Source organism: Carassius auratus, chromosome 28, assembly GCF_003368295.1.
Source record: "Carassius auratus strain Wakin chromosome 28, ASM336829v1, whole genome shotgun sequence".
NCBI classification, from domain to species: Eukaryota; Metazoa; Chordata; class Actinopteri; order Cypriniformes; family Cyprinidae; genus Carassius; species Carassius auratus.
This window is the reverse complement of record NC_039270.1, coordinates 21,460,587-21,479,067: the sequence shown is the minus strand read 5'-3', so window position 1 is coordinate 21,479,067 and position 18,481 is coordinate 21,460,587. Positions and strand designations below refer to the sequence as shown.

General features: G+C 41.5%; 1 protein-coding gene across 1 annotated transcript in view; it reads left to right on the top strand.

The window, feature by feature from the left end:
- The window catches only part of LOC113047127 (zinc finger protein 845-like), a 66,697-nt gene extending 48,833 nt beyond the window's left edge, over positions 1 to 17,864 (top strand). The window contains exon 5 of the mRNA XM_026208407.1: positions 16,587 to 17,864. Within this exon, the coding sequence (XP_026064192.1) occupies positions 16,587 to 17,718 (1,132 nt within the window). The 3' untranslated portion in view covers positions 17,719 to 17,864. The remainder of the gene's footprint in view (positions 1 to 16,586) is intronic.
- The last annotated feature ends 617 nt before the right edge of the window (positions 17,865 to 18,481 follow it).

Below are 18,481 nucleotides of genomic sequence, written 5' to 3'. Positions count from 1 at the left end.
CAAGTAAAAACTATGAAAAATTCAGACTACTATTAGTACTGTATGTTTGAGAGGTCATACATCCACAATGTTTCTACTACTAGCAGTAGGCTATGTAAACTTTTTTTTTTGCTTGATGGACTAAAAGAAACTAAAATAAATTAAAAATGCAGCGCTCAAGTTTAAAGTTCATCTTCTACCTCATAACCGGTGTTATTTTCAGTTTCACTGCCACAGACGCATCCTTTATGATCAGCCTCTTAGGACTAACAACATTAGCGATGTGTTTTAAGGTTACGGTCCTTGTTTGGTTCATCATTCGACCAATCAGGATGCTTAAAAGGGGGCCAGGCTTCGTGTGATGTTGTCAGCCGTCCTTTTTTTCAGCCAGTGGGCGACTGTCCCTTTTTGCCAGCAGCGTTAATTTTTCTCTTTGGTTGTTTGAGTTGTGTTTTGTCTAGTTATTTTCTGAATTTTTTAGTTGACTGACTTTTTGTTGGTTTGAGGTTTCCTGATTTGTGGATATGTTACTAAAACTAGGTAATTGATCGTTAGAACTTGGAAATAGAGGTCTTCATGGGTCCAAAAATTTGTGCCCGAACCCGACAGAGACCCGTAATGTACTACACCAAACCGACCCGGACCCGTCTAATATTTCTAAAGCTGTACCCGGACCCATGTAGATCCGAGAAATGCCTACCTGGACCCGACCCGTATATTATTTGAAATCTGGACTCGAACCCGCCGGGAAGACACAGACCCGACTGGACCCGACGTTCACATATTCCACCTTAAATTGCTATTACAAGTCAATAAACCTGTTACATATAATACAGCTTTTTGTCTTACCTAATTTAAAGAGCCGTAGTCTCTCTTCCTTGTACCTGACTGCCTGTGAAGCATTACAATCTTCAGAAAAGAAAGTTATTCATGTTATTCCTCTCGTTATTCCAAGTCCAAGCGGAATCCATTCATTATTTTTTCAGCTTCAAAAGTCCACTTGATGTCACGGTGACGGATGACAAATGCTACTGTGCACATGTACATTCTGACTCGAGTTAATTCGCATAATAACTTACACTGTTTGCCCTTTTGAACTATAATAACGATCGCTCGTGCAATGCCATGGCTGCTGACGTTATTTATTTACTACCATCATCTGATCTCTGTCTGTGCTCTCTGCTCTGCATCGAGTCTGAATCTGAACCACTAAAACTTTAAGATTAAACGGTTCATTTATAATATTATAAAAATGGAAGAAAATGTAAAACGCGGTTTGGCAGTCGAAGTGTCCCTCACTGGTGGCCATCGAAACATGAAATACGCTCGAGACTGCACATGCGTGCTAGCTGTATCAACCTAAAATGCTGTGGCGAGTGGGGTGGGGCCGAGAGGCGTGGGAATGAGGAGTGAGGCCAGGTGTAGGGATTGAAGATGAGCTGCACCTGCGCCCCACCGCTAGTATCGAGTCTCACGTAGGAGATGGAAGGATATAAAACTGGAGCGACGACCGTGAAGGACGAGAAAGGACCAGGCCTGGGACATTATTTTATGTTTGCTTTTTATTTTGTGCACACCAGTCGTCCGTGAGGGGCTGGTGCGCTGTTTTGTATTTATTTTGTGTCATTAAAGTTCATTTTGATTGTGCGCCGGTTCCCACCTCCTTCTTCCCGATGAATATGGAGATTTGTTTGTTACAGTGGTGCCGAAGCCCGGGAGAAGGAGGGACGTGCTGCTGAAGATCCTTCGCCGCTGTGGTGAATCCGCGGTGCCCTCGAGCAGGCGAAGTATGTGCCGCCATGGACGCTCGAGGCGGTGGGCTGGAGTGAGTTGCCGGGGACGGGCGAGCTCGCTGCCGGCCGCCCACGATATGGAGGGGCGGCTGCCGTCCGTGAGGGAGCGGAGGAGTCGGCGACATTCGCCAGGGGGCCAGAGCCTGCCGCCTCCATGATGGAATCCGGAGGGGCAGGGAACGGAGGACTCCTGCCGCTGCCCAAAACTGGAGGAGCCGTCGCCGTCCATCGGGCGGCGGAGGAGTGTCGTGCCGTCCGCCGAGGGCCGTCCAGTGCCACCGCCATGCACCGCGGAGGAGATCACCCAGCTGGTGGAGGGCCGAGCAGCAGTGCGTCTGGGAACCGGAATTTTTTATTATTTTTTTCCTCTCTCCCCTCTCTCGTCCCTGTCGCTCCTCCTTCTATCTCCTTTTCTCTCGCCTCGTCTGTCCTACCCCCAGGTTCCCGCAGGTCCCCGTGAGCGGTCCCCCCTGGAGGGAAGGGGGGGGGGGAGGGGAGTAGACCACCGTCTTGGGAGTACCCCCCTTCCTGCGAGGGGCGATGGGGGTATGTGGCGAGTGGGGCGGGGCCGAGAGGGTGGGAACGAGGAGTGAGGCCAGGTGTAGGGATTGAAGATGAGGGTTGTGAGTTCTAGTCTCGGGCCGGACGGAATTGTGGGTGGGGGGAGTGCATGTACAATGCTCTCTCCACCTTCAAAACCATGACTTAGGTGCCCTTGAGCAAGGCATCGAACCCCCAACTGCTCCCCGGGCGCCGCAGCATAAATGGCTGCCCACTGCTCCGGGTGTGTGCTCACAGTGTGTGTGTGTGTTCACTGCTCTGTGTGTGTGTTCACTGCTCTGTGTGTGTGCATTTCGGATGGGTTAAATGCAGAGCACAAATTCTGAGTATGGGTCACCATACTTGGCTGAATGTCACATCACTTTTTTGTTGGATCTTTTTTATGGTTTGACCCAGTGCCAGTTGTGACTGACTCACAGTTTTTTTTCAATTGTTTAAGCACAATTTTGAAAACAGGGCCCGGTTTTTCAAACCCCTTCACACAATTAGCACAACACCTCAGATCATTTGCAAAATGAAACACTTTTGTCTAAACTATACGTTGTCATAACATACACAACCATCATATGGTCTGACTCTTTTTGAATCAGTTAAACACACCCGTGCTCAACCTAAAACACTTTTAGCATTTACACAGAAAGTGTAAAAATAAATTCACCAACACCACATGACACCAATTGTGCAGACTGATAAAAATATTAATTTATTTTCATGTACTCAAGTGAGTCAATACTGAACATTTCAACAAAACATTCATAAAATATTTTCCAGTTTTCATATATTACAGTATTACTGAACGTACCATTGTACTCTAAGCTTACAGTAATACTGTAACATAAATTACATATCCAGTTCAGTACCAAAAAAACAAAAAAAAATCTCTCTGCCTAGCTGGATCTGGCCACAGGGCCTCGTCAACATCACAGACTATATTTTCATTTGCAAGGCAACGTGGGAATAATCTTTTCGAGTGACGAATCCACCCTTGTATGGATGCTGGTTCAATTTGATCACATATTTCCTCCATAGCTTGAATGAGGGGCATCTGGACATAGGGCCGGAGATCATAAATCTTCTATCGCCATGTTGAGAAGAACTCCTCGATGGGTTTTAGGAAGGGGGAGTATGGCGGTAGGTATTGAACTGTAAATTATGGGTGTTGTTGTAACCAGTTTTGGACCAGAGCAGAACGATGGAAAGCTACATTGTCCCAGACGACAATGTATTGCATCTGGTCCCTTTGGTTTGCTGCTGTGATTATATTGTGTTATCGGTCTAAAAATGTAAGAATGAGTTCAGTGTTGTAAGGACCCAAGCTGGCATGGTGGTGGAGGACCCCATTCTGTATAATGGCAGCACAAAGGGTAATGTTACCCCCATGTTGCCCTGGTACATTGACAATAGCCCTGAGGCCGATGATGTTTCTTCCCCTTCTTCGTACTGTTGTCAGGTTAAATCCAGCCTCATCAATGTAAATAAACTCATGCGGGACTTCCTCCGCATCCATTTGCAAAACTCTCTGAAATACAGCAAAAGATCACATTGTGTAGATCAGTATACTGTAGGTCTGCTATACAGTAAAATTACATGTACAGTAAAAAGGTTATGTGTACAGTACACGATACTACAGTCAGTGAACAAAGCGTACCACCACATATTCACGCCGCAGGACTTTCACCCTGTCTGAATTTCTTTCAAATGGCACTTTATACAGTTGTTTCATCAGAACTTGATGATTTTAAGGATACGGGCTATTTTTGACAGAGAGACCTGTTGGACATTATTGAAAATTAGGTGATCATTGACAATATGGGCTAGAATTTCTCGAAGTCTGATTGCATTATTGGCCAAAACAAGGTTTATGATCTCTCGCTCTTGCTCCTGTTTGAATGTGGGGCCCCATTCGGACATCATGCTAGCTATATGGGCGTTTGTAAGCGTTTATCTCTTCCTCCAGTGAAAATGTTGTTGCAAACGTAGCCTCGTGTCTGTTGCTGTGTTTGGCAGGTGCTTGTGTGGGCGGTGACTTTTGCAACTGCGTTGGAAGGTTTGTGCTGTAGGGAAGTGAGTGCGTTTTGGTCACTGTTGGTCTAACTATCTGTCTGTCTATCTATCTATAATCTGTGCTATCTGAATACTCTCGTCTACTACTCGTCTCTCTAGTCACTCTCAAGGCGAGCTTTGGTAAATTCTGTAAATTCTGTAAATTCATAATGCAATGCATTGTGGGGGAAAGGAGAATCGTTGCAAACCACTGAAAGGCCGTGTTGCAGGGTTCATTTTAATGTAAGTTTACACAGCACACAGCACATCCACCAAAAGCAACCTGCAGTAATGCTCGTTCCTCGGCTCGCCAAGCCTTACTTTTCTAGGTCGCATGGCAGTAAATAATACGATGATATGATCATGCAGTCAATACAGATATTTATTAACAACATTAAAAACAAGCAGGGCTGTAACATAAGTGGCGTGATCCGACCAAAGACAGCAGAACCCAGTGATGGATACACTGGACACAATCCCCATCAGTGAATTGATGCTCGTTCTGTTTATGATGAAATGTACTGATACTGTGTTCAGATGATCTGACACTGTAGTGTGATGTCATCAAGTTTAGACAGACTTTTCGCACAACAACTCTCACGTCCGGTGTAGACACACAGTGACACATAATTCATATAATATAAATAATACTGCACACCTTTTAAATGTATCAAATCTAAAATATGGTTTAATACAATGTAGCTTAGAGAAAATATAACCACAGGCTTGACATTTTATCCTGCTGGAATTTGTTCTAAGAAATGCACATAACTTTATAAGTACCAAACTTTCATCTGTGAATATTACATATTAAATATATAAAATATTTTAACTAGAGTCTTTTTCTTCAATTTTCCGTGACTGAAGCCGTCAAATGTAACACATCAGCGAGGCAAAACTGACGTCTATTTGCAAAAATATGCTGTGATGGGCTTGTTTGATAACTTGTGGTTAAAGCGCCACTCAGTGGTAAAAAGCTGCAAATGCGCTTTACAGACGCCACGGCGGCGGTACGTGCGATGGTAAAAAGGATTTTTTTGTAGATAGTATTCTTCATTAGTATTGATGTTTAGTGAGTTTGGTCTGTTAATATCACTGTATTAGTACATTAAAAACCACATTAAGTGTTTTTCACAGTAAGCATTTTAGAATGTATTTTGCATATAGTGCAGAGTTCATGAAGAATAATAACAAGGAGGCAGAGAATATACGTGAGAACCACTATGGATGGTAAATTCACTCTGCCGTCTTGTTGTTATTATTTTTAATAATAAAATACTTTATTTGTAACTGCAAGAAAGAGTTAATCTCTCATGTAGGAGAAGAGCGTGTTGGTCTGTACCAGCCATTACATTTGTGGGGCACCAACTCCTCGTTTTCTTACTCTTTCATTTCAGGAATTTAATGAGTTATCCGAGTCAAAGTGACTGCAGACTCTTATCCTTTATTGCAGGTGCGGTGTGTGTGTATGTGAAATGCGGTGCTGAAGTGAAATAGCTGGGGAGTTTCATAGCCTTATTATAATAGGCCACCTAATAAAAATAATAATAGTTATTTTTATTTTAATCTAATACATTAATATGTAAGATGAGCTGCACCTGCGCCCCACCGCTAGTATCGAGTCTCACGTAGGAGATGGAAGGATATAAAACTGGAGCGACGACCGTGAAGGACGAGAAAGGACCAGGCCTGGGACATTATTTTATGTTTGCTTTTTATTTTGTGCACACCAGTCGTCCGTGAGGGGCTGGTGCGCTGTTTTGTATTTATTTTGTGTCATTAAAGTTCATTTTGATTGTGCGCCGGTTCCCACCTCCTTCTTCCCGATGAATATGGAGATTTGTTTGTTACAGTGGTGCCGAAGCCCGGGAGAAGGAGGGACGTGCTGCTGAAGATCCTTCGCCGCTGTGGTGAATCCGCGGTGCCCTCGAGCAGGCGAAGTATGTGCCGCCATGGACGCTCGAGGCGGTGGGCTGGAGTGAGTTGCCGGGGACGGGCGAGCTCGCTGCCGGCCGCCCACGATATGGAGGGGCGGCTGCCGTCCGTGAGGGAGCGGAGGAGTCGGCGACATTCGCCAGGGGGCCAGAGCCTGCCGCCTCCATGATGGAATCCGGAGGGGCAGGGAACGGAGGACTCCTGCCGCTGCCCAAAACTGGAGGAGCCGTCGCCGTCCATCGGGCGGCGGAGGAGTGTCGTGCCGTCCGCCGAGGGCCGTCCAGTGCCACCGCCATGCACCGCGGAGGAGATCACCCAGCTGGTGGAGGGCCGAGCAGCAGTGCGTCTGGGAACCGGAATTTTTTATTATTTTTTTCCTCTCTCCCCTCTCTCGTCCCTGTCGCTCCTCCTTCTATCTCCTTTTCTCTCGCCTCGTCTGTCCTACCCCCAGGTTCCCGCAGGTCCCCGTGAGCGGTCCCCCCTGGAGGGAAGGGGGGGGGGGAGGGGAGTAGACCACCGTCTTGGGAGTACCCCCCTTCCTGCGAGGGGCGATGGGGGTATGTGGCGAGTGGGGCGGGGCCGAGAGGGTGGGAACGAGGAGTGAGGCCAGGTGTAGGGATTGAAGATGAGGGTTGTGAGTTCTAGTCTCGGGCCGGACGGAATTGTGGGTGGGGGGAGTGCATGTACAATGCTCTCTCCACCTTCAAAACCATGACTTAGGTGCCCTTGAGCAAGGCATCGAACCCCCAACTGCTCCCCGGGCGCCGCAGCATAAATGGCTGCCCACTGCTCCGGGTGTGTGCTCACAGTGTGTGTGTGTGTTCACTGCTCTGTGTGTGTGTTCACTGCTCTGTGTGTGTGCATTTCGGATGGGTTAAATGCAGAGCACAAATTCTGAGTATGGGTCACCATACTTGGCTGAATGTCACATCACTTTTTTGTTGGATCTTTTTTATGGTTTGACCCAGTGCCAGTTGTGACTGACTCACAGTTTTTTTTCAATTGTTTAAGCACAATTTTGAAAACAGGGCCCGGTTTTTCAAACCCCTTCACACAATTAGCACAACACCTCAGATCATTTGCAAAATGAAACACTTTTGTCTAAACTATACGTTGTCATAACATACACAACCATCATATGGTCTGACTCTTTTTGAATCAGTTAAACACACCCGTGCTCAACCTAAAACACTTTTAGCATTTACACAGAAAGTGTAAAAATAAATTCACCAACACCACATGACACCAATTGTGCAGACTGATAAAAATATTAATTTATTTTCATGTACTCAAGTGAGTCAATACTGAACATTTCAACAAAACATTCATAAAATATTTTCCAGTTTTCATATATTACAGTATTACTGAACGTACCATTGTACTCTAAGCTTACAGTAATACTGTAACATAAATTACATATCCAGTTCAGTACCAAAAAAACAAAAAAAAATCTCTCTGCCTAGCTGGATCTGGCCACAGGGCCTCGTCAACATCACAGACTATATTTTCATTTGCAAGGCAACGTGGGAATAATCTTTTCGAGTGACGAATCCACCCTTGTATGGATGCTGGTTCAATTTGATCACATATTTCCTCCATAGCTTGAATGAGGGGCATCTGGACATAGGGCCGGAGATCATAAATCTTCTATCGCCATGTTGAGAAGAACTCCTCGATGGGTTTTAGGAAGGGGGAGTATGGCGGTAGGTATTGAACTGTAAATTATGGGTGTTGTTGTAACCAGTTTTGGACCAGAGCAGAACGATGGAAAGCTACATTGTCCCAGACGACAATGTATTGCATCTGGTCCCTTTGGTTTGCTGCTGTGATTATATTGTGTTATCGGTCTAAAAATGTAAGAATGAGTTCAGTGTTGTAAGGACCCAAGCTGGCATGGTGGTGGAGGACCCCATTCTGTATAATGGCAGCACAAAGGGTAATGTTACCCCCATGTTGCCCTGGTACATTGACAATAGCCCTGAGGCCGATGATGTTTCTTCCCCTTCTTCGTACTGTTGTCAGGTTAAATCCAGCCTCATCAATGTAAATAAACTCATGCGGGACTTCCTCCGCATCCATTTGCAAAACTCTCTGAAATACAGCAAAAGATCACATTGTGTAGATCAGTATACTGTAGGTCTGCTATACAGTAAAATTACATGTACAGTAAAAAGGTTATGTGTACAGTACACGATACTACAGTCAGTGAACAAAGCGTACCACCACATATTCACGCCGCAGGACTTTCACCCTGTCTGAATTTCTTTCAAATGGCACTTTATACAGTTGTTTCATCAGAACTTGATGATTTTAAGGATACGGGCTATTTTTGACAGAGAGACCTGTTGGACATTATTGAAAATTAGGTGATCATTGACAATATGGGCTAGAATTTCTCGAAGTCTGATTGCATTATTGGCCAAAACAAGGTTTATGATCTCTCGCTCTTGCTCCTGTTTGAATGTGGGGCCCCATTCGGACATCATGCTAGCTATATGGGCGTTTGTAAGCGTTTATCTCTTCCTCCAGTGAAAATGTTGTTGCAAACGTAGCCTCGTGTCTGTTGCTGTGTTTGGCAGGTGCTTGTGTGGGCGGTGACTTTTGCAACTGCGTTGGAAGGTTTGTGCTGTAGGGAAGTGAGTGCGTTTTGGTCACTGTTGGTCTAACTATCTGTCTGTCTATCTATCTATAATCTGTGCTATCTGAATACTCTCGTCTACTACTCGTCTCTCTAGTCACTCTCAAGGCGAGCTTTGGTAAATTCTGTAAATTCTGTAAATTCATAATGCAATGCATTGTGGGGGAAAGGAGAATCGTTGCAAACCACTGAAAGGCCGTGTTGCAGGGTTCATTTTAATGTAAGTTTACACAGCACACAGCACATCCACCAAAAGCAACCTGCAGTAATGCTCGTTCCTCGGCTCGCCAAGCCTTACTTTTCTAGGTCGCATGGCAGTAAATAATACGATGATATGATCATGCAGTCAATACAGATATTTATTAACAACATTAAAAACAAGCAGGGCTGTAACATAAGTGGCGTGATCCGACCAAAGACAGCAGAACCCAGTGATGGATACACTGGACACAATCCCCATCAGTGAATTGATGCTCGTTCTGTTTATGATGAAATGTACTGATACTGTGTTCAGATGATCTGACACTGTAGTGTGATGTCATCAAGTTTAGACAGACTTTTCGCACAACAACTCTCACGTCCGGTGTAGACACACAGTGACACATAATTCATATAATATAAATAATACTGCACACCTTTTAAATGTATCAAATCTAAAATATGGTTTAATACAATGTAGCTTAGAGAAAATATAACCACAGGCTTGACATTTTATCCTGCTGGAATTTGTTCTAAGAAATGCACATAACTTTATAAGTACCAAACTTTCATCTGTGAATATTACATATTAAATATATAAAATATTTTAACTAGAGTCTTTTTCTTCAATTTTCCGTGACTGAAGCCGTCAAATGTAACACATCAGCGAGGCAAAACTGACGTCTATTTGCAAAAATATGCTGTGATGGGCTTGTTTGATAACTTGTGGTTAAAGCGCCACTCAGTGGTAAAAAGCTGCAAATGCGCTTTACAGACGCCACGGCGGCGGTACGTGCGATGGTAAAAAGGATTTTTTTGTAGATAGTATTCTTCATTAGTATTGATGTTTAGTGAGTTTGGTCTGTTAATATCACTGTATTAGTACATTAAAAACCACATTAAGTGTTTTTCACAGTAAGCATTTTAGAATGTATTTTGCATATAGTGCAGAGTTCATGAAGAATAATAACAAGGAGGCAGAGAATATACGTGAGAACCACTATGGATGGTAAATTCACTCTGCCGTCTTGTTGTTATTATTTTTAATAATAAAATACTTTATTTGTAACTGCAAGAAAGAGTTAATCTCTCATGTAGGAGAAGAGCGTGTTGGTCTGTACCAGCCATTACATTTGTGGGGCACCAACTCCTCGTTTTCTTACTCTTTCATTTCAGGAATTTAATGAGTTATCCGAGTCAAAGTGACTGCAGACTCTTATCCTTTATTGCAGGTGCGGTGTGTGTGTATGTGAAATGCGGTGCTGAAGTGAAATAGCTGGGGAGTTTCATAGCCTTATTATAATAGGCCACCTAATAAAAATAATAATAGTTATTTTTATTTTAATCTAATACATTAATAGGAGAATGAGCCTAATATTATATTGATTATCGACAGACAAATCTGCTTTTTTCAATATCTCTGACTATCGTCGATACACGATACTATCGTCTTTCGGCACAACACTACTTCCATGTTTTAGTTTTAATAGCAAATCCCCTTTATTTACCAAAAAAGAACAGTTTTAAATTTCATTAAAAGACAAATTTGCTTACTGTTTTTCATAATTATATTACTTGTAGAAAAACTTTAAACACAATTGTAAATAAGTATAAAGAATGCCATTAGTTTTATTTTTAGCGATTTAAAAAGTGTTTTTTTTTTAAATACACATATTTCTGTGTTTTGCTTTGGTACCGAAATAGGTACTGAGAACCCTGGATGACAACACTAGCTCATATACATTTTTTGGTCTCTTTGTTTCTCATCTTCCTCTTGACAATACATCACAGATTCTCTGTGGGGTTCAGGTCTAGTGAGTTTGCTGACCAGTCAAGCAGACTAACATCATGGTCATTTTACCAACTTTTGGTGCTACACAACCTTTTACACAGGTTGTGTAGCCTAGTGAACCAAACTGAGACCATTTTGAAGGCTCAGGAAACCTTTGCAGGTGTTTTGAGTTGATCAGCTGATTGACATGTCACCATATTCTAATTTGTTGAGATGCTGAACTGGTTGGTTTTTGTTAAATGTGAGCCAAAATCATCACAATTAAAAGAACCAGACTTAATATACTTCAGTCTGTTTGCATTGAATTTATTTAATACACGAGTTTCACAATTTGAGTTGAATTACTGAAATAAATGAACTTTTCCACTACATTCTAATGTATTGCGATGCACCTGTATGTGCTTCAGCAAATAGCTCTCCACCTGAGAGGGTTTTTTAGAGCCAGTGGGAACAGTTTTATGCCACCAATATTCTCTTAACAGTGATGCGCGGGTAAATGTATTAATAACCCGCACCCGACCGAGGTTTTCAACTAACCCGCCAGCAACTCGGACCGCAAAAAAATAAGTTTTTTTTAGCGTCATTGGGCCATAGGAACGTAGACAAAACTAACTAGGCAAAAAATAAAAACAACAACAACAAAACTTAATATATTATAATTTTGTCAAGAATAATAAAAAATCGTCAGTAAGCTCTTAATTTGTACTAAAATAGTCTAGTCTGGCTATGTCTATTTGTATGTTTCTGCAAGGTCAGCAGACATATTGGCTCGGGTTTTTTCCGATCAGAGCTCATGAGTGGAGAGCGCATTTCTGAATATCCCGATCCACTTGCTCATTCCGTGCGGTCACTCGCTCAACCCAGAATGGCCTGCTGGTTCGAAAATATGCAAGGAGTAATTTAATTGTTTAATAATAAACTGGTGTTTTCTGTGTCGCTGCAAAGATGAAGTTGACGATGCAGACTCGCCATGAACGCCAGAGAGAAATGCAAATTTTAGGTATGTGACAAACTTACCTTTATATGGATTACATCATCAGAGAGTAGCCCATTAAAAGAAGACATTTCAAGCTTTCTGTAATATATAGCCTATATTTCTCAAACCTGTGAGGCACACGCTGAGTTTCGACGCCCTCCAGTTCACATGCAATGCAAGTGATCCTGCCGGCGTCTTATTACATTGTCTGCTAAGCTATATATTTGCTTTTTATTTATTAAATACGGGCAACTGATTGATCAAAAATTTGTTCAAAATTAAGACACAATTTATACAAAACGAAAATCTTTTAAAAAGAGTTTTCTATAAAACAAAACTTAATGAAGTCATCAAAATCATGTTTGACTGAGCTCATGTGTCATCTTCATGCCAGTTATTCAGGCAATAAAGTGTAGGCCTATGTATTTCAAAAATGTGTTTAGTACTATATAAATGACAAAGGTTTAATCAGCATTTTTATTTCAAACGACCTGACCGACCGCGACCCGAATATCATTAAAAATATTTTTGGATGACTCGTAACCGCGGGGATTGCAGGCACCCGCTCATTTTGGATCAACCCGCGCATCACTGTCTCTTAAAGCATAGGCAGTTGATAGACAGACTTGTGTTCTCAGCTAAAAACTATATATATATATATATATATATATACTGTTATATATACACACTGTGTTTTTCTATAAGTCGCATCGCATGATGAGGAAAAAAACATATAAGTTGGACTGGACCATACGTCACATTTATTTAGAACCAAGACCCAAGAGACCGTCTACAGCTGCGAGACTGCAAACTTTCTTTCTGCTGCTCGATTAGCGTTTTTGGCTGCATATTTTATTACCTGCAGCTTGTAATCTGCAGAATAGGATTTTCTTTTGGGGGGCATTTTGTTTGCATTCAGTCTTTCTCAGTTGTCTTTAAGTTAATATTTCAGTTAACAGTTTTTAGTTAATGTTTTCAGGGGTATCATGGCTGTAGACGGTAATGTTTTCTCTTGGTTCATTTCTCTTGGTTCATGTCTACTTATTACAATGTTGTGTATGTAATGCAATGATATTTACACATTTCAAGAATGTAATTAACCTTTTTTTTGGTGAATCAGATGTCAGGTCTGAAAATGTCATTCCTGGGTAACGTAATGAATTTTTAAATTAATTACATTTCTACCATTGTTGGCATATAAATTTGTACTGATCTCCATATTTGGAGCTCAGCAAACAATTAGTGCTCGGAAAACTACATTTTTAATCACAATTATTTAATCAATTAATTTTTCAGGATTACCATAAAAACCATCATCAGTATAATGTTTATTTCTAACACTCAAACTTGAAACAAAGTAAAAGACACTGACAAGTTTTTAATGATTTAAAAAAAGTTTTAATCAACATTTTGTTATGTAAACTGATTAATTCAGCCAACAAATACATGCAAAAGCATTTCATACATTTTGTAATAAAACATTTAATACTTAACACATTTCATACATTTTTTTTTTCTTTGGGTTGGGGTTCTTCAAGATTAGACTCATTCTTTGAGACTGAAGTGTCGTTCATTAATTCATTGATCTGCTTTAATCTTTCCCTCCGATTCCTCTGGTTTACCCTCCACTGCTCCCTTCTATGCAGCAGAAGGGGTCATCTGCTGTACAAAAGGCTTTTTGGGAACTGGGCTTGATTTGTAGTAGCTACACAGAATTATAATAATGAGTATTAGATGCAGGTTGTAATCACAACAATTTCATTACAATCATATTTTTTAAATATTACAGTAAATCTGTAAAATTATAATGCTTCATAAACAATGGCCAGGTGTATAGTGTATAATGTGTAATAACACATTACACAGCTAAAACATTTAAGCTTATTGCAAATGAGTGTGAACCTATTTCGATTCATATATTTCAAGTTTGCTTGTTACTGAAACATAATTATTTCACTGAATCATCACCATAATACCTTACTCTCTTTTTTGCAAGATACTCACAATTTGGGGACAAAAGTCTTTCTGGCGTTAAAATGTAATTAAGCTTATTATTATAACCATATTTGCAGGTATCATTTAAAATCAATACAATTATGCCCAAGTAGATTTAAAATTGTTTGTATTTAGTTCTTTTTTTTTTTTACTTTTTATTGTATTTTTGTATTCAGATTTTAAGATTTTAATGACATTTTGGGAATTTTGAGCTCAATAGTTCCTTAAAGATTAATTATTTATAATGAATTCTCACATGAGTAATTAAAGAGGGGAAAGTTGAGTCATTTAATGAAATGCACTTAAAAATATATACACTTTTAATATTATGATTATGCTTTGGACACCAGAATTGACACGCCACGTCATGGACCCATTTATAGTGAACAAAATAATAAACACATCACTTGTTTTTTGCCCCCATTTTTCATGAGCTGATCTCAAAGATCTAATACATTTTTGTGTGTACACAAAAGGCCTATTTCTCTCAAATATTGTTCACAAATATTTTAGTGAGTACTTCTCCTTTGCTAAAATAATCCATTCACCTCACAGGTGTGGCATATCAAGATGCTGATGAGACGGCATGATTATTGCACAGACCTTAGGCTTGCCACAATAAAAGGCCACTCTAAAATGTGCAGTTTTATCACACAGCACAATGCCACAGATGTTGCACGTTTTAAGGGAGCATGCAATCGGCATGCTGACTACAGGAATGTCCACCAGAGCTGTTGCCCATGAATTGAATGTTCATTTCTCTACTATAAGCGTCTCCGAAAGTGTTTCAGAAAATTTGGTAGTACATCCAAAAGGCCTCACAACCGCAGACCACGTGTAACCACACCAGCCCAGGACCACCATATCCAGCATCTTCACCTCCAAGATCATCCAAGACCAGCCACCCGGACAGCTGTTGCAACAGTCGCGTTGCACAACCAAAGAACTTCTGCACAAACTGTCAGAAACCATCTCAGGGAAGCTCATCTGCATGCTCGTCGTTCTCGTCGGGGTCTCAACCTGACTGCAGTTCATCGTTGTAATCAACTTGAGTTTGCAAATGCTCACATTCGATGGCATCTGGCACTTTGGGGAGGTGTTCTCTTCACACATGAATCAAGGTTTTCATTGTACAGGGCAGATGGCAGACAGTGTGTATGACATTGTGTGGTTGAGCGGTTTGCTGATGTCAGTGTTGGTGGCGGTGGGGTTATGGCATGGGCAGGCCTATGTTATGGCCAACGAACACAGGAGCATTTTATTAATAGCATATTGAATGCAAAGAGATACCTTGACGAGATCCTGGGGTCCATTGTTTTGCCATTCATCCACGACCATCACCTCATGTTGCAGCATGATAATGCATGGCCCCATGTTGCAAGGATCTGAACTCAATTCCTGGAAGCTGAAAACATACTGGCCAGCATACTGACTGGAGATGTCCCCTATTGAGCATGTTTGGGATGCTCTGGATTGGATGGATCTTTTGAATGGAACTTGTTCAAGTTCCTGACAATATCCAGTAACTTCGCACAGCCATTGAAGAGGAGTGCACCAACATTACACAGGCCACAATTAACAACCTGATCAACTCTATGTGAAGGAGATGTGTTGCACTGTGTGAGGCAAGTGGTGGTGGAAACTGACTGTTTTTTCTCCCCAGACCCCGCCCCAATACAGTAAAACTGCACAGTTTAGAGTGGCCTTGTCTTGTGGCCAGCCTAAGGCACACCTGTGCAAAAATCATGCTTCTTGATAAGCCACACCTGTGAGGTGGATGGATTATCTCGGCAGAGGATAAGTGCTCACTAACACCGATTTAGACAATGTTTAAGAGAAATAAGTCTTTTGTGTACACAGGAAAAGTCTTTGATCTATGAGTTCAGCTCATGAAAAATGGGGGCAAAAACAAAAGTGTTGCGTTTATAATTTAGTTATATATGTATGTATATAAATGAGTGTGTATAAAATATATACATTTTCCTAGGGCTGTGATGTTGGTAAAGTGATAAAAATCTGCCACCATCACAGCCCTAGTTAAATTTATATATTTCTTGTTTATACAGCTTAAAGATCCTGGGGTCAAATTGACCCAAAAGAACAATGATGCTTAAAAATGTTTACCCAGTTTCCCTATTAAATTAGTAAAAGTCATTAAAACTGAAGCAAAAAAATTAAATTGTTTATTTACAGACGTTCTTAGCTTTTAACAGCATACCAAATAAATCGTTTTACTTTTATTTCAGGGTTCATTGAAGAAAAAGAGGAAAATGAAGAATCAAGTGAAGTTGAGAAAAATCGTGTCAAAACTGGTGAAAAACCTTGGAGTTGCTCTCAAACCAAACAGAAAGATTTAAAGAAAAAAATAGTTAAGAAATCTTTCACCTGCACTCAGTGTGAAAAGAGTTTCACACGTAAATCAAATCTCAAGTGTCACATGAACATCCACACTGGAGAGAAGCAGCACGCATGTGATCAATGTGGTAAAATGTTTTTATTGGCTTCACTTCTGAAGAAACACTTAAAAGTTCATGCAAAGGAGAAACCACATCCATGTAATTTGTGTGGTAAGAGTTTTTTGCATCTACAAAGTTTGAAAGTACATCAGAAAATACATACTGGTATGAGAGAGTACGTGTGCTTTGGGTGTGAAAAGACTTTTAGTTCAGAGAGCAGTTTAAAACTGCATGAGAGGATCCACACTGGAGAGAAACTTCATAAGTGTTCACACTGTGACAAGAGATTCAATCGTTCAGCAAATCTGAAAACACATGAGAGGATCCACACTGGAGAGAAACCTTTTAAGTGTTCAGGCTGTGACGAGAGATTCAGTCGTTTGGCATATCTGAAAAAACACGAGAGGATCCACACTGGAGAGAAACCTTATAAGTGTTCACACTGTCATGAGAGATTCAGTCAGTCAGTAGATCTGAAAAAACATAAGCGGATCCACACTGGAGAGAAACTTTATAAGTGTTCACACTGTGTCAAGAGATTCAGTGTTTCATCGAGTCTGAAAAAACATGAGAGGATCCACACTGGAGAGAAACCTTATAAGTGTTCACACTGTGTCAAGAAATTCAGTCGTTTAACAAATCTGAAAACACACGAGAGGATTCACACTGGAGAGAAACCTTATAAGTGTTCACACTGTGACAAGAGATTCAGTCTGTTAAGACACCTGAAAACACATGAGAGGATTCACACTGGAGAGAAACCTTTTAAGTGTTCACACTGTGTCAAGAGATTCAGTAGTTCATCAACTCTGAAAACACATGAGAGGATCCACACTGGAGAGAAACCTTATAAGTGTTCACACTGTGTCAAGAGATTCAGTAGTTCATCAACTCTGAAAACGCATAAGAGGATCCACACTGGAGAGAAGCCTTGTAAGTGTTCACAATGTGACAAGAGATTCAGTGTGTCATCGAGTCTGAAAACACATGAGAGGATCCACACTGGAGAGAAACCTTATAAGTGTTCACACTGTGACAAGAGATTCAGTAATTCATCAAGTCTGAAAAGACATGAGGTGATCCACAGTGGAGAGAAACCTTACAAGTGTTCACACTGTGACAAGAGATTCAGTGATTTATCAAGTCTGAAAAAACACGAGAGGCTTCACACTGGAGAGAAACCTTATAAGTGTTCACACTGTGAGAAGAGATTCAGTCAGTCAGTAGATATGAAAAAACATGAGAGGATTCACACTGGAGAGAAACCTTACAAGTGTTCACATTGTGACAAGAGATTCAGTGTGTCATCAAGTCTGAAAAAACATGAGAGGATTCACCTGTCAATCAACTGATGTAGGATGCTGACGTCTGGGATCGTGCCACCAATCACCTGTCGCCGGGTAGTTTATGAATGGCTCTAACTTCAATGGCGGGGGTGGAGACCGACTGGTTTGGGAAAAGAGTTTGCACACTCTGTGAAGACGGTTCTCTTGTTCGAGAGACCAGTTAGAGCGACTGATCATTGTTTGGGGCTCGCTGCTTTTGTGATCTTGCAGTTAGATGAGTTCTCTTTGTTTCTATTCTGACCTGGCAGCTGAAGCATCCCAGAACGGCTGGAAGACTACCATGTTTCCAGTAGAGGTGGGATGCAGGGGATTTGTTGCAACATCTACCACCAGTTTGCTAAAAAAAATAGGGGTGAAGGGTCGCTCTCTCCAACAGGCCATCAAGTCCATATCAAGTGCTGCTGAAAAAAGCAGTAACCGGCTCTGGATCAAGCGCAAGGATCCCATCTGGGCAGTAAGGTAGAGACAGATGTTATGCGGTCAGGCTTAGGCCCGACTCAGGGAGAAGGACGCCCCTGCCATGCAGAGACCATGGACATAGAGGGTATGGCATGGAGGGGGGTGTACCTGGGACGCTGGGTACACTGTTGAGCCTTCTGGAGATGTTGTGGGCTTAAATCAATGAAACGTAGACGAAGCAGGGTTCCCACCTGATGACCCCAATGACATACCTTACCCTCCCTTTGTTTTTGTTTTTTTGTTTTTTACCACTTAACACCGATTGCTACTATCAAGAGTTTCCTTCTAAAGGGATTGAAACATCTAGTTC